Here is a 12,891-nt window from a genome sequence, read left to right as displayed (position 1 = left end):
TAACACCAAAAATCTAATTTTTGTATTCATTAATTTTTACTGTATAGCCAATGTTGACCTTGTGGCTGTGGTAACTAGTGGAAACCCATTTGATTGGGGTTCTTATCATAGAGATCCATTCTGATTGTGACTGTGCGACGTCATTCGTGATTCCTCTTTGGCAACCAATGAAAGAGGTGCATTCTATGAAGTGGTATCCAATTAGAATCAACAGAGCGGTATTTGAATGACTGCGGAATTGTCCTTGGAAGTTTGTTTACTTGGGCCTTATGTCTGTGAAGTTAGCGAGCAAACAACACATCGAAAAGCGGCATTTTGCCGATTATAGCTGGCTATTTAGCTGCCTTGTTTTTAACAAAGCTTGAAGATGGCATTAGAAGTTCGTGCTGCGGTGAGTTTTTACAATATTGACTAGCTAATGTGTTTTTTGTGTGCATGTTACTCACACAGCTAACGTTACCGGAGCTAGTTAGCTTCCCTAGCTGTCTGCTTTCACCTTGCTTTCTTTAGTTACCTAGCCAATTTACTAGCTTGTAGGTAAGCAACTAGAAAATAAAACACAGGCAAACGAGCATGTGCTTTGCCTAAAATAGTTACTTAACCGGCGTATACTTAACGTTAGCTACCTAATGTAATTTCGCATGGCTAAATTGAACCTTTTGCCATTAGCTGACGTTAGCCATCGCTTGCTAGCTACCCAGCTAACATAGCAAAGAAACAGCCGACTAACTTAATTAGCTATGTTTTTTTTTGTTCAAATGGTTGGTTTGTTGAAGGCTAATTTTGTCTTCAACAGTTAAGGAACGCAGAGAACCCAGCACTAATGGGAAAAGCAAACGTAACTGGCGCAAGAAGGGCTGTGCTTGGAGAGCTGTCCAACTTTCCCAATGCCAGCAAAGCCGTGCCGTCCAAGGTATGTTGTCTTGCACGGCATTGTTTGGTCCATTGTCTGTGATTTCACTAGCTACTCATCCAGATCTTTCTCAAACATGCTTCTCTATACTCTCTACAGAAGACTGTTCCTGCCAAGGCTTCAACCAAACAATCTATGAACCAAAAAGGCCAGCCAGCAGCTGTTCGGCCTAAACGTTCCCCAGTGCCTCAAGTTCCTCAGCCTGAAGAGTCTGCTAACGTGTCCATGAAAGAAGAGGAATTGTGCCATGCGTTCTCAGAAGCTCTGCTTGCTGTAGAAGACATTGACGAAGGGGATTCAGGCATGCCACAACTGTGCTCTGAATATATAAAGGATATCTATGGATATCTGCGGCGCCTTGAGGTTACTTGTGCTTTCTCTCTATGCTAACATGGTGCTGACGCGTTAAATATTTTGTAATGGGTCTCACTCTACATCACATCAATCTTGAAATGTCTTCCTTTCTCAACAGACCCAGCAGTCTGTCCGGCCCAAGTACATGGAGGGCTATGAGATCAATGAACGCATGCGTGCTCTCCTGATTGACTGGCTGATTCAGGTGCACTCCAGGTTCCAGCTACTGCAGGAGACTCTGTATCTGACTGTGGCCATCCTGGATCGCTTTCTTCAGGTAAGCCTCGTAAAATTTATATTTATTACCGTTCAAAAGATTGGGGTCACTTAGAAATACAATTTTATTTGTCACATACGTGTTTAGCAGATGATATAGCGGGTGTAGCAAAATGCTTGTGCTTCTAGCTCCGACAGTGCAGTAATATCTAACAATTTCTCAACATATACCCAATCCACACACAACTAGTAAGGAATGGGATTTAAGAAATATATATGGACAAGCAATGACAGAGCGGCATTGACTAAGATGCAGTATAATATTATAGAATACAGTATATACATGGCCTCCCGAGTGGCGCAGTGGTCTAAGGCATATACGCTGTGCACTTTATATCATACGGAGACCCACAATTCCTGTAGGAAATGACCGGCAGGGCTGTAGCTCAGTTTGCAACGCCAGGGTTGTGGATTCGAATCCCACGGGGGGTATGAAAAAAATAAATAAACTAGTCGCTCTGGATAAGAGCGTCTGCTAAATGACTAAAATGTAAATGTACATGAGATGAGTAGTGCAAGATATGTAAACATAATGAGTGATTTCAATAGGCAGCAGCCTCTAATGTGCTAGTGATGGCTATTTAACAGTCTGATGGCCTTGAGATAGAAGCTGTTTTTTATTCTCAGTCCCAGCTTTAATGCACCTGTACTGACCTCGCCTTCTGGATGATAGCGGGGTGAACAGGCAGTGGCTCGGGTGGTTGCTTTGATCTTTTTGGCCTTCCTGTGACATCGGGTGCTGTATTTGTCTTAGAGGCGGGTAGTTTGCCCCCGGTAATGCGTTCGGCAGACCGCACCACCCTCTGGAGAGCCCTGCGGTTGCGGGGGGTGCAGGCGGCGATGCAGCCTGAAAGGACGCTCTCAATTGTGCATCTGTAAAGTTTTTTTAGGTGCTAGGCCAAATTTCTTCAGCATCCTGAGGTTGAAGAGGCTCTGTTGCGCCTGCTTCACCACACTGTCTGCGTGGGTGGACCATTTCAGTTTGTCGGTGACGTGTACACCAAGGAACTTGAAGCTTTCCACCTTCTCCACTGTGGTCCCGTCGATGTGGATAGGGGGGTGCACCTCTGCTGTTTCCTGAAGTCCACAATCATCTCCTTTGTTTTGTTGATGTTGAGTGAGAGTTATCACCTCCTCCCTGTAGGCAGTCTCGTCATTGTTGGTAATCAAGCCTACTACTGTTGTGTCGTCTGCAAACTTTATTGATTTGGATGTGTGCCTGGCCACACAGTCATGGGAGGGAGTACAGGAGGGGGCTGAGCACGCACCCTTGTGGGGTCCCAGTGTTGAGGGTCAGCGAAGTGGAGATGTTGTTTCCTACCATCAGCCAGTTTACGCTGTTCTGTGACGGGAGTAGTACACAGCGTTGTACAAGATCTTCAGTTTCTTGGCAGTTTCTCGCATGGAATAGCTTTAATTTCTCAGAACAAGAATAGACTGACGAGTTTCACAATAGTTTTTTTTTGTTTCTGGCCATTTTGAGCCTGTAATCGAACCCACAACTGTTGATGCTCCAGATACTCCAACTAGTCTCAAGAAGGCCAGTTTTTTCATTTTATTTTTTATTGCTGCTTTAATCAGCACAACCGTTTTCAGCTGTCCTAACATAATTGCAAAAGGGTTTTCTAATGATCAAGTAGCCTTTTTTTAAATGATAAACTTGGATTAGCAAACACAACGTGCCATTGGAACACAGGACTGATGGTTGCTGATAATGGGCCTCTGTACGCCTATGTAGATATTCCATTTAAAAATCAGCCGTTTCCAGCTACAATAGCCATTTACAACATTAACAATGTATTTCTGATCTATTTGAATGGACAAAAATTGCTTTTCAAAAACAAGAATTTCTAATTGACCCCAAACTTTTGAACGGTAGTGTGTTTGTGTGTATATATATATATTTTTTTTTTTGTTGCCCCTTTCTACTATCTAGGTGCAACCTATCGGCCGCAAGAAGCTCCAGCTGGTTGGGGTGACTGCCATGTTGGTGGCGTCAAAGTACGAAGAGATGTATTCCCCGGAGATTGGCGATTTTGTTTACATCACAGACAATACATTCACCAAGGCCCATATTCGGGAGATGGAGCAGCTGATTCTGCGGAGTCTGAACTTTGAGCTTGGACGGCCTCTACCCCTACACTTTCTCAGGAGAGCCTCCAAGGCTGGCAATGTAGGTTACTCAATGACATGCACGTTTTCATACTATTGTAGTTATTCAAATTGACCCATCAACATGAACTGCAATTATTAAATTGTTAGATGGAAAAGCCATCAACAACTGATGGGTTACCAGAAGGTTAGTGTTACTTGCATGCAGTGACTCAACCAGTGGTTGTATTTTCAGGCTGATGTTGAGAAGCACACCCTAGCCAAGTACCTCATGGAACTGACCCTCCTTGACTATGACATGGTGCACTACCACCCTTCTGAGATTGCTGCTGCTGCCTTGTGCCTCTCCCAGCTGCTGATTGATGAGCTCAACTGGGTAAGCTGCTGTCTCTTGGCAATTATTGGGATGTGTATGGGATATGTCCACTCAAAGTGTATCAGAAAGAAATTACAAAATTCAACCTAGTTTGTCAAACTGATTTGGCGCTAGCAACACATGGTCAATGTTTTTACAATTGTTTCCACTCCCTGTGCAGACTCCAACACAGCAGCATTACTCTACCTATGATGAGAACCACCTCAAGCCAATCATGCAGCACATTGCCAAAAATGTTGTGTCTGTCAATGAAGGGCGAACAAAGCTTCAGGTAATTTGTCCTCTGATAGCTTGACCTTGCTGTAGTGATCTAATCTTGTACCATTGGATTTGGGTTAAATGTCAGATCTTGGAAAGAACCAGTAACATTGATTAATTTTGTTCCAGGCTGTCAAGAACAAGTATGCAAGCAGCAGACTAATGCGGATCAGCCTCATCCCTCAGCTGAAGTCTGCTGTTGTAGATGGCATGGCTGCCGCTCTGCTCCCGGGACCTAAACCTTGATCTCACATGTTGTGAATATGGACAGAATTTTAATCTGCTGCACTTTATTTTTTTTAAACGTTATTTTCTTTGTCTTTAAGAATCTGTCATGAGGTGGCCTTCTTGGCCTGCTGCTTTTTAGTACATGTAAATATTTCGCTTTGTACAAATAAACGTGGTTTTGAACCATTTTAAATATGGTCTTCACAAAATTATACTTTATATGCTTTAAAACATGGCTGTGTATCAATTATTTGCTACATTTGTCTGGATGTTGCAGTCATCAAAATCCAAAGAAGCCACACAGCCTGGTTGTTTCAATTTTATTTTTCCTAATGGAATATCGAAGGGTGAAACGCCACCTGTAGTCAAAGTACCAATTCTTATTCCACAAACCTAAACAGAAGTAGAATGCATTTCATACACCACTAATAGTTCTGCTTGTGCTGCAGTAACCGTATGGGCCAGCCATTTTTATTCTTTAAGGCACTATACATTTCATAACTTGACCTCTACTCAGCTAAATTAAGTACAGTATAATCAGCTTGTTAATTGATCATACTGTAGGATTCACAGCCCAGTGTTCCTGAACACTGAAACGGCTGCACCTTTTTATATCAAGCTGCCCTGGGATGTTGTATGGTCATTAGACGGTCTTGCCTATGACCAACTGGAACCAGGCTATGGGTAACTAGTAGGGACAGGAGTATTTCCTGACCAGCTAGGGCACAAGCAGAACAGGAGAAAGAGGCCAGTTTTGTGCATTTATGCGAAAATCACTAACATGTCTTTAATTTCATGAAATACAATGCACAGGAACTACATAGTACATGCTTTAAGACTCCTGCCACTTTTGATATTGCACATGTCTTTTACACCATACAGGACCAAACAATTAACTATGCCACAGTTCAAGCCCGTGAAAGAAATCCCAGCTGTCTTAGGGCTCTATTCAATCCATAGCGCTGAAGATCTGCTATAGCGCGATCAATTAAAGGCAATGAGACCATATTCACGGTAAACGCTTTGTCGGCTCAATCGGAAATTACCTTTATTTTAACGCGGATCTTCCACGATACTTCGATATGGATTGAATCCAGCCCTTAATGATTTGAAGATAATGTATAAAAAGTAGAGTTGATACAAAACTGGTAAAAATGCAAAGGAATGTGTGAATGCAAAAACTTGTGGAAACCAGCGAGAACATGAAAAAGATCCTTCATAGTGCCAAAAGTGTGAAGTCAATGGAATTCTTCCTTTACTTTCACCTGAAATAACTAAAACGCCATAGTCTAATGACCCATACTGTGCACTTAAATCTGCATAAAATGGAATGGAAAAAAAAAAATCAAAAGCAGAACATTTTGAATACAAATTAAATCCTGCAGAGAAAATACACTACAAAATTAAGTTAAATTGTAACAGACTTCATTCTGAAATGTTGAGATGTACATACAGTATGCATAGATCTAAAATACAGCCATTTTAGATCTACGTAAACAAATTATCCTCTTCAGTAACTAGGCCCATCACTAGTTTGGCAATCTTTCATTACATCCAAGGATTACTAGCTGTGGCAGGAGTGACCAGTCTGTCCAAGTTAGTACCTATAGCTACTGATAAAGTGCTTATAAAACCACAGACAATACACTCAGAGTACAGTACACTGTGTGGCCCTAGAGTTCTGGGGATATCACTCGCATTTTGGAAATAAAAAGAGGGGGGGAGGGATTCCTGAAGACATTTACCTATTGAAAGTCACACTGTGCATTTCCTTTTCCCAAAAGTGATTGCATCTGTTTAGCTGACCAATAAGAATTGGCATTGTTTTGAACACTTGGTTATCAAACCCATTCAATCATTGTTTTTCTAGTGAAATGCATTGCCGAAGTTTATAAAATCACAGTGCAATGAACTATTAAATGTCTATTTTATGTAAATATTTTATGTGTCAACATAAAGATTTCTAAAGCCAATACTATCTGTAAATTCAGCTTAGCAGCACAAATCCCCATTGAAAACTATATTGAACAACTCTACAGGCTATTTAAAACGATCTAAAACAGAGAGACAGTGGCTTCTTGGCAACAACCCCGAATTCATGTTAAAACCCTTTCATTTCCAAAATGAGAAATATGAAACATTTAATTACAACCTGGTTCCACATATCAGGCATATATCATTTATATGCATACAAAATATCACCTTAAAACCATAGCGAGGTGAAAAAGACAGAGGGAGAATATAAAAAGCTATATAAATACAATAAATAGTTTTGTTCAGTGCTCACAGGGATTGTGTAGCGATTTGCCCCTGGACAACAAAATACAACTTCATTGCAAGCCTGACGCTCTCTTGTCTGTCCAGAATAAAAGGAAGTTACATCCAGAAGAAGGCTACAATGCAGGAGTGGAGAAAAAATGTCAGATTCTCTCTTCTCTGTCTCACAAAATCTCTTTTGTTTTGTTTGGTAGCACTATCTCCTCCCTTCAGTCAGTAGAGGTGTGTACTTCTCTCCTGGTGATTGACAGTCAGGTCTTCTTCATGCAGCTCCTAGATCTTGCTGACGTAGTTGTTGGGGAACAGGCCTTGCTTTGCCCGTAGCCTCCCCATCCACCAGCCAGAAGCGTCTGATCAAGAAAGAAGAAGACTTGGCTTACAGTGGGACCAGAGTGTTACATTTTCAAGAATGTGAAAGCGTTAAAGTGCAAATGTTTTGTGCACCCCACACCAAACAAAATCCAAACATTTTCCCTGTGCGATGATGGTGTGATTTCTGCCTCCTGTGTATTACCTTCCTTGATGATGTCGATGACGTCGTCTGCATTGAAGCTGAGCTCGTCTGTGTCCTGAGCATCATAGGCATAAAGGGCTTTGCACTGAGGCACCTGGGGCTTGGGTTGGGGCTTGGGTTTGGGGGCAGGTTTGGGTCGCCCCCCTCCTGGGGGTGGTCTACTGACAGACTGTCTTTGGACACTGAGGAATAAAGACACATACACAGGAGTGAGCCTTAGTCATCAAAGAAAAGAAAGTCTCCTATCCTTCATTAGTGTGGAACTATTCTACTGGCCGGCTAGAACACTACAGTCAGTCATTAGGAAAGCTTCTGGTGATTGTGTGGCTTTAGCAAAGGATGTGAAGTTAGACTACAGCTGTATCGATATTGGGATAAAATAACATACCATGTGAGTTTGTGTGGTAGTTATTATTGGATAGGTATGTGCTTACTCCATTGTTTCTTTCAAAGACACCTGACTGAATTGAATTTGATATACACAGTTCTACCACAAGATGGCGAGCCATCCCTTAGATTTGTCTCAGTACAACTATGTCCAACACTACCGGTGCATGTCCATTTAGGATTTACCCCAGTGTTTTACCCAGAAGGCTCAGACTTTTCTGTTTCCGATCTACGCAGGCCGGCACCCGTGTCTCACTGGGCCATGGCTCCGGCGGACCTGCTCTGACTTGGAGCCAAGGCAAGGCCCTGGGTACTTTTCAGCTGGCACTTACAGTACATAACAATGGCTAACAGTGAACTTTAACACCTTCTCACAAAGCAACAGTTTTGATATTATGCAGAGGTGGTTGATTATGCTCACCACGTCTTTAGTGTCACACTAAAGACTTGTTATTGTGGAAACACTATAACACTAGAGCTAAGGGGTAAGTCTCATTGGAAATCACCATATGGTATTATCGGGTGTAAAACACTGGAAAGTTGTTTGTAAATTCAGTGAATTAACTTGAGAAGGCTAGAGATGAAAAACACGCACACACAACCCTTCACGAAGTAACCAATAAGCAAACTATCACACCAAAGGAATCACCAATGAAGAAGTAATATCTTGCTTCCCCAAGATTTGTATCCAGGATATCTCAAAACAATTGAGACGTACCCAATGGATGTTTTCCGTGTTAATTGACACCAGACCCAATTTTGGGAGAAAAATTAAGCCCAGTAATTTGCAAGCAGTGGGATCTAGAGATATTTTATGAGAATAGATTCCATATCAGGAATCCATATCATGCCTTCGAAGGTATAATTCTGGAGCAAAAGGACTCTTCAACAACAGAATGATTGACATCATGTTACTGGGCTCAGACTTTTTTCCCGTAGTTTCGTCCAATCAGATGATAGGTTTCAACATCAGCTGTTAGAGAGATGTCTACAAGCAAGAAGGAGAGCATCTAGCTACAGGAGAGCCAGGGAGAGATATACACATCATGCCAGTGAGCTGCGCCTGGCTTGGCTAAGGCCTGAACCATCACCACAACACACCGCAAACACTCAGACTCACATTCCTCCATTCGAAGCTGTCCGGGCTCCTCCGTTACTATAAAGGAATACATCATCCAAGTTACAGCAGGACACTGTGTGTGTGTGTGTGTGTGGCTCACACACTGAAACAGCACTGCACCATACTGACACAAACACATCCTCATACACACCATGTTACACACCATTCTTATCCTCAGTATTTACATGTTTATGTAAGAGCAAACCTATCTGTATAGTAAGTCATTGTAGTTATCAATCCTTAGGGCTCTGTATTGGGAGGTAATCAGGGCTATTGGTGCCAGTACTCACCCTGCCGCCCCCTGGTCAGGAACCTTCAGACAGTCCAGGTTTGGCTGGTTGGGCTTAGGCTTGCTGCTGCCCCTCTCCTTCAGATTGACGTTGTTGGGAAGGAAGGGGCGGGACCCATTGCCTGTTGACGGAGGCCTCTGATTGGAATGCTGTGAGGCGTTCCTCTGATTGGCCATGTGGTTGGCGTTTTTTGGACCACCATTCTGATGGGCAACTGTGACAAAGAGGAAGATGGTTGTTAACATCAAGTGGAAACAGCTAACTGTTGCTAACTGCTTTATTATTTACAGGGATGATAAGGCCTACATCAGCTAATGATTATTTTACCTGGAGGCCCAGGTGCAGCCCGTGTGGGAGTGTTGTGATGGGTTCTGGACACGCTGGAGCGACTCTGAGTGAAGCTCTTCTTGGTGGGACCTACAAAGGGGACTCTAAGTCAGTAAACAGCATGTTTCAGACAGCACTTAGAAAACCCCATGTCTATTGAATCCTGATGCGGAGGGATGGTACACACTACTCCTGTAATACTCACGTGTGTTCTTGGGCAGGCCAGCTCCAATGCTGACCTGCAGCGCCTTACTGGAGGGCTTCATGACAGCCACGTCCCCCTGGCCCAGGACAAACATCACCTGTCTGGAGCCACCTCCACTCAGGAAACCCCAGTTCTCCTTCTTCAGCTTCAGCTCCAGTCTGAGAGACAGAGCAGAGAGATCTCCCTTACAACCACTTACTTAAACCATCCACTGGAAACTGCCAGAGAAATGTCATCTGTTATTTCTCTACCAAATCAAAAGCAGTATTTCCAGAACAACCCCAGAGTATTGTAAAGCATGTTGACCAAAGCTTTGTCTACTTCCGCTCCACCCATATATCACAATGTATGTTTAAAGGCATGTTTGTGTTTACAGTACGTACGTGGTGCCAAACTTGAGCGGCAGCTTCCTCTGGGTCCTCTCCTCGAACCTGCGGGTCAGCAGGCTGATGAACTCGGTCTTAAAGGTGCACTCCAGCAGGCTGTCATACTCCTGCTCATGGAGGATCAGCAGGTCGTCCTGCATCGTGCTGAGGGACAGGGACAGACCAATCAGTGGGGACTGGGGAGCAACTTTGTACATGCACTGTAATGTGACAGATATGAATAAAGTTTGATTTGAAGTTTGATCTGATATTGATTTCAGAAGAGAGTGATTGTGAATTCGACATTCTATTCTATCGTCAGAACTCAGAGCGGAGTGCAATACCTGAATGGCCTAGATATTGTAGGTACAGGTAAACATAGTACATCTGCATGTAAAAGCCAAACGCTTCAGAGTAATTATTTTACTTTAACTTGATTTTACCAGGCAGGTCAATTAAGAACAAATTCTTATTTACAATGACAGCCATTTGTTTTGTTGAAGTCGCCAGTAAAGACAAATAATACTGACAGCGTCAGCCCAGAGGTCAGGTCAGGTAAATTATTACAACCCACATTATTCTATGACCCACTAAGCTTTACATTTGCATTTAACCGGCGAGAGACACAAAGCAGCAGGTAACTAAGGAGAGGGAAACCTGTTCCTGTGACTCACACAGCGATGCACTGTTCCCCCCAATGAACTAAAGTCCTCTCCAATGAGCTTTTTACAATGCCTGCTTTCCCTCCCAGCACCACCTGGTTCATATTACCCACAAACCCCCACTCACTCACAGACTCAAAAGCCACATGTCTATGCCTCTACAAAGTCTTCTACAATGTCCCCACCAAAAACAAAGCCCCCTGCAACTCATGTGCAACATTCAAACAGGTAAGTACTGGACAACAAGCTGGAGGATAATACAAGTCCTACAGTTACACTCTTAATCTAGTTGAGTGTTAAAACACGGCTTTGACCAGTCAAATTTATTTTCTTATTTTTTTCCCTCGCTGGTTATATGCAAATGTAGCTTAGTGGGTCATAGAATACTGTGGGTCGTAATAATTTACCTGACCTGACCTCTGGGCTGACGCTGTCAGTATTATTTGTCTTTACTGGTGACTTCAACAAAACAAATGGCTGTCATTGTAAATAAGAATTTGTTCTTAATTGACCTGCCTGGTAAAATAAAGGTCGAATAAAATAATTACTCAGAAGCGTTTGGCGTTTACATGCAAATGTACTATCTAGGTGAAAACTTGTATTCATATAGCCTTTACACACCCAGGAGCAGACATATACCAGAGGAGGTTTGAATCTTTTCCATGTTTTTAATATCTCATGTGTGACATTTAAAGGAACAAGGGGACTTGAGTGATCGTATATCCAGACTTTGTAGCTTTTGCATTTCTGCAGATAGCTGTAGCTTAACATGGTGGGTTTCTGTGAGCTGAAAGAATAATCTAATGTGTAATGGGAGGCTGATTCCGGAGCTGTTTATCAAGTTTCTTATTGAGACCCAGTGAGTAGTATCTTTTGTACTTGAAAATATCAAACCTATTTTCACCGAAACCCAGATACCATGAACGTACAACTGTTTGGATTGTAAGTCACAGATAATGACATCACTGACAAGACCAAGAGTATCTATGTACAGTACATTGTGCAACTATCTATTTGTGACCGCTGGTGAAAAGTGTTACACTTTAACTAGCTGACTTTGTGAGGCCTTGAGTCTGCTGGTCATGTGTGTTCTTACTGCCTAAGGGGAATAAACATTAAACACTCAGTATGGGGCTAGGCAGACCCTGCCAGCCTCTCCTGGAGCCCAGGACCTGGGTCATAATATCTGGGTCTTACCTGAGAGACACAGCCAGGATCTTCTCCACATCAATCCGCCTCTTCAGCACCTCGGTCACCTGACCTTTCTCAGGGCCCTGCTTCACCTTTTCTCTCCCGATCAGGTACATACACTTCGGGGTCAGGATCAAGTCTCTCTTAATGCCCTGGAAACACATATGGACAGAGAGGAAACAAATGGTCATTGGACTAACAATATCAAAAACAAACAAACAGAGAAGTCTGCTGTTCAAGACACCCACTTTGAAGCGACGGTCGTATTTTGTGACTTTGTCAGCGAAGTCAATCTTTTCCCTCTTGGCCAGGAACTGTCGTAGCTCAGGCCTGTCGTCCATACCCAGGTAGTCCCCCACAAAGTTCCTGTTGAGGCTGTGTCTCCTCCTCTCCTTCCTGTTCACCAGCAGGTCAGAGGCTGGGGACGGACACACAGGGACAAGCAGTCAGACAAGAATGCATACATACAATCTCAATTCAGTTCATTTTTAGAAGCATTAGACCAGAACCTTGATACTGTTTGACATCTAAGCTTGAACATTAGTCATGATGATTAGGCTATTTTGTTTTTTTCAAAACGTGAGTGTCACTCACCTTCCTCCCTCATCTGTACGTACTTCTTGCGGGCCACATACTTGCGCCAGGCTTTCTGGATGGCCCTGGCGTGGCTGTCAAACTTACGTTCCCTTGTCTCCTCCAACAGGAAGAGCTGTAGAGAGAGGCACAGATATGAAAACATTTATACCTGAACATAACATACTGGGCATACCTCAGTATACAGACACACCCAAATACAATGACAGGAATGACTGAACAGACACACTGTTAATGCCTGAAGAAATCTGAATATACAAACACAATTCCAAGTTGTCAGGTTTTTTCAGATTCCTATGAGTATATAATAGCATAACACTATAATATTTTCTCTCCTAAGCGAAAAGTGGACTGTTTTGATAACACTTTGATTAAATTCATTGGTTATGGCTAATGACCCATCCAGTGCAAGGAGCCTTGCCTAATATGCTATTTTCTCCAA

The 12,891-nt window shown here is 42.8% G+C and overlaps 2 protein-coding genes across 2 annotated transcripts in view; one reads left to right on the top strand and one right to left on the bottom strand.

The window, feature by feature from the left end:
* The first annotated feature begins 218 nt into the window (after window positions 1-218).
* Window positions 219-4,710, top strand: ccnb2 (cyclin B2). The gene is made up of 8 exons (XM_045218389.1): window positions 219-391; window positions 797-913; window positions 1,013-1,276; window positions 1,386-1,544; window positions 3,480-3,716; window positions 3,891-4,031; window positions 4,192-4,302; window positions 4,419-4,710. Exons 1-8 carry the CDS (start codon window positions 368-370, stop codon window positions 4,533-4,535), a joined length of 1,170 nt encoding a protein of 389 aa, XP_045074324.1. The 5' UTR covers window positions 219-367; the 3' UTR covers window positions 4,536-4,710.
* Window positions 4,711-4,823: 113 nt separating this feature from the next.
* The window catches only part of myo1ea (myosin IEa), a gene marked incomplete at its 5' end in the record, with an annotated part of 31,325 nt that continues 23,257 nt past the window's right edge, over window positions 4,824-12,891 (bottom strand). Inside the window, 10 exons of the mRNA XM_045218384.1 lie at window positions 4,824-7,144; window positions 7,309-7,490; window positions 8,816-8,851; window positions 9,106-9,319; window positions 9,433-9,522; window positions 9,638-9,795; window positions 10,021-10,167; window positions 11,862-12,007; window positions 12,104-12,273; window positions 12,450-12,564. Coding sequence (XP_045074319.1) covers window positions 7,068-7,144; window positions 7,309-7,490; window positions 8,816-8,851; window positions 9,106-9,319; window positions 9,433-9,522; window positions 9,638-9,795; window positions 10,021-10,167; window positions 11,862-12,007; window positions 12,104-12,273; window positions 12,450-12,564 — 1,335 coding nt within the window. The remainder of the gene's footprint in view (window positions 7,145-7,308; window positions 7,491-8,815; window positions 8,852-9,105; window positions 9,320-9,432; window positions 9,523-9,637; window positions 9,796-10,020; window positions 10,168-11,861; window positions 12,008-12,103; window positions 12,274-12,449; window positions 12,565-12,891) is intronic.

Source organism: Coregonus clupeaformis, unplaced genomic scaffold (genome assembly GCF_020615455.1).
Source record: "Coregonus clupeaformis isolate EN_2021a unplaced genomic scaffold, ASM2061545v1 scaf1540, whole genome shotgun sequence".
Classification (NCBI taxonomy): Eukaryota; Metazoa; Chordata; class Actinopteri; order Salmoniformes; family Salmonidae; genus Coregonus; species Coregonus clupeaformis.
This window is presented reverse-complemented; position numbering and strand designations above follow the sequence as displayed.

Coding starts and splice junctions, on each gene's coding strand:
- ccnb2 (XM_045218389.1), top strand. CDS start 368: ATGGCATTAGAAGTTCGTGCTGCG. Junction 4,032..4,191: donor TGATTGATGAGCTCAACTGG/GTAAGCTGCTGT, acceptor CTCCCTGTGCAG/ACTCCAACACAGCAGCATTA. Junction 4,303..4,418: donor AAGGGCGAACAAAGCTTCAG/GTAATTTGTCCT, acceptor ATTTTGTTCCAG/GCTGTCAAGAACAAGTATGC.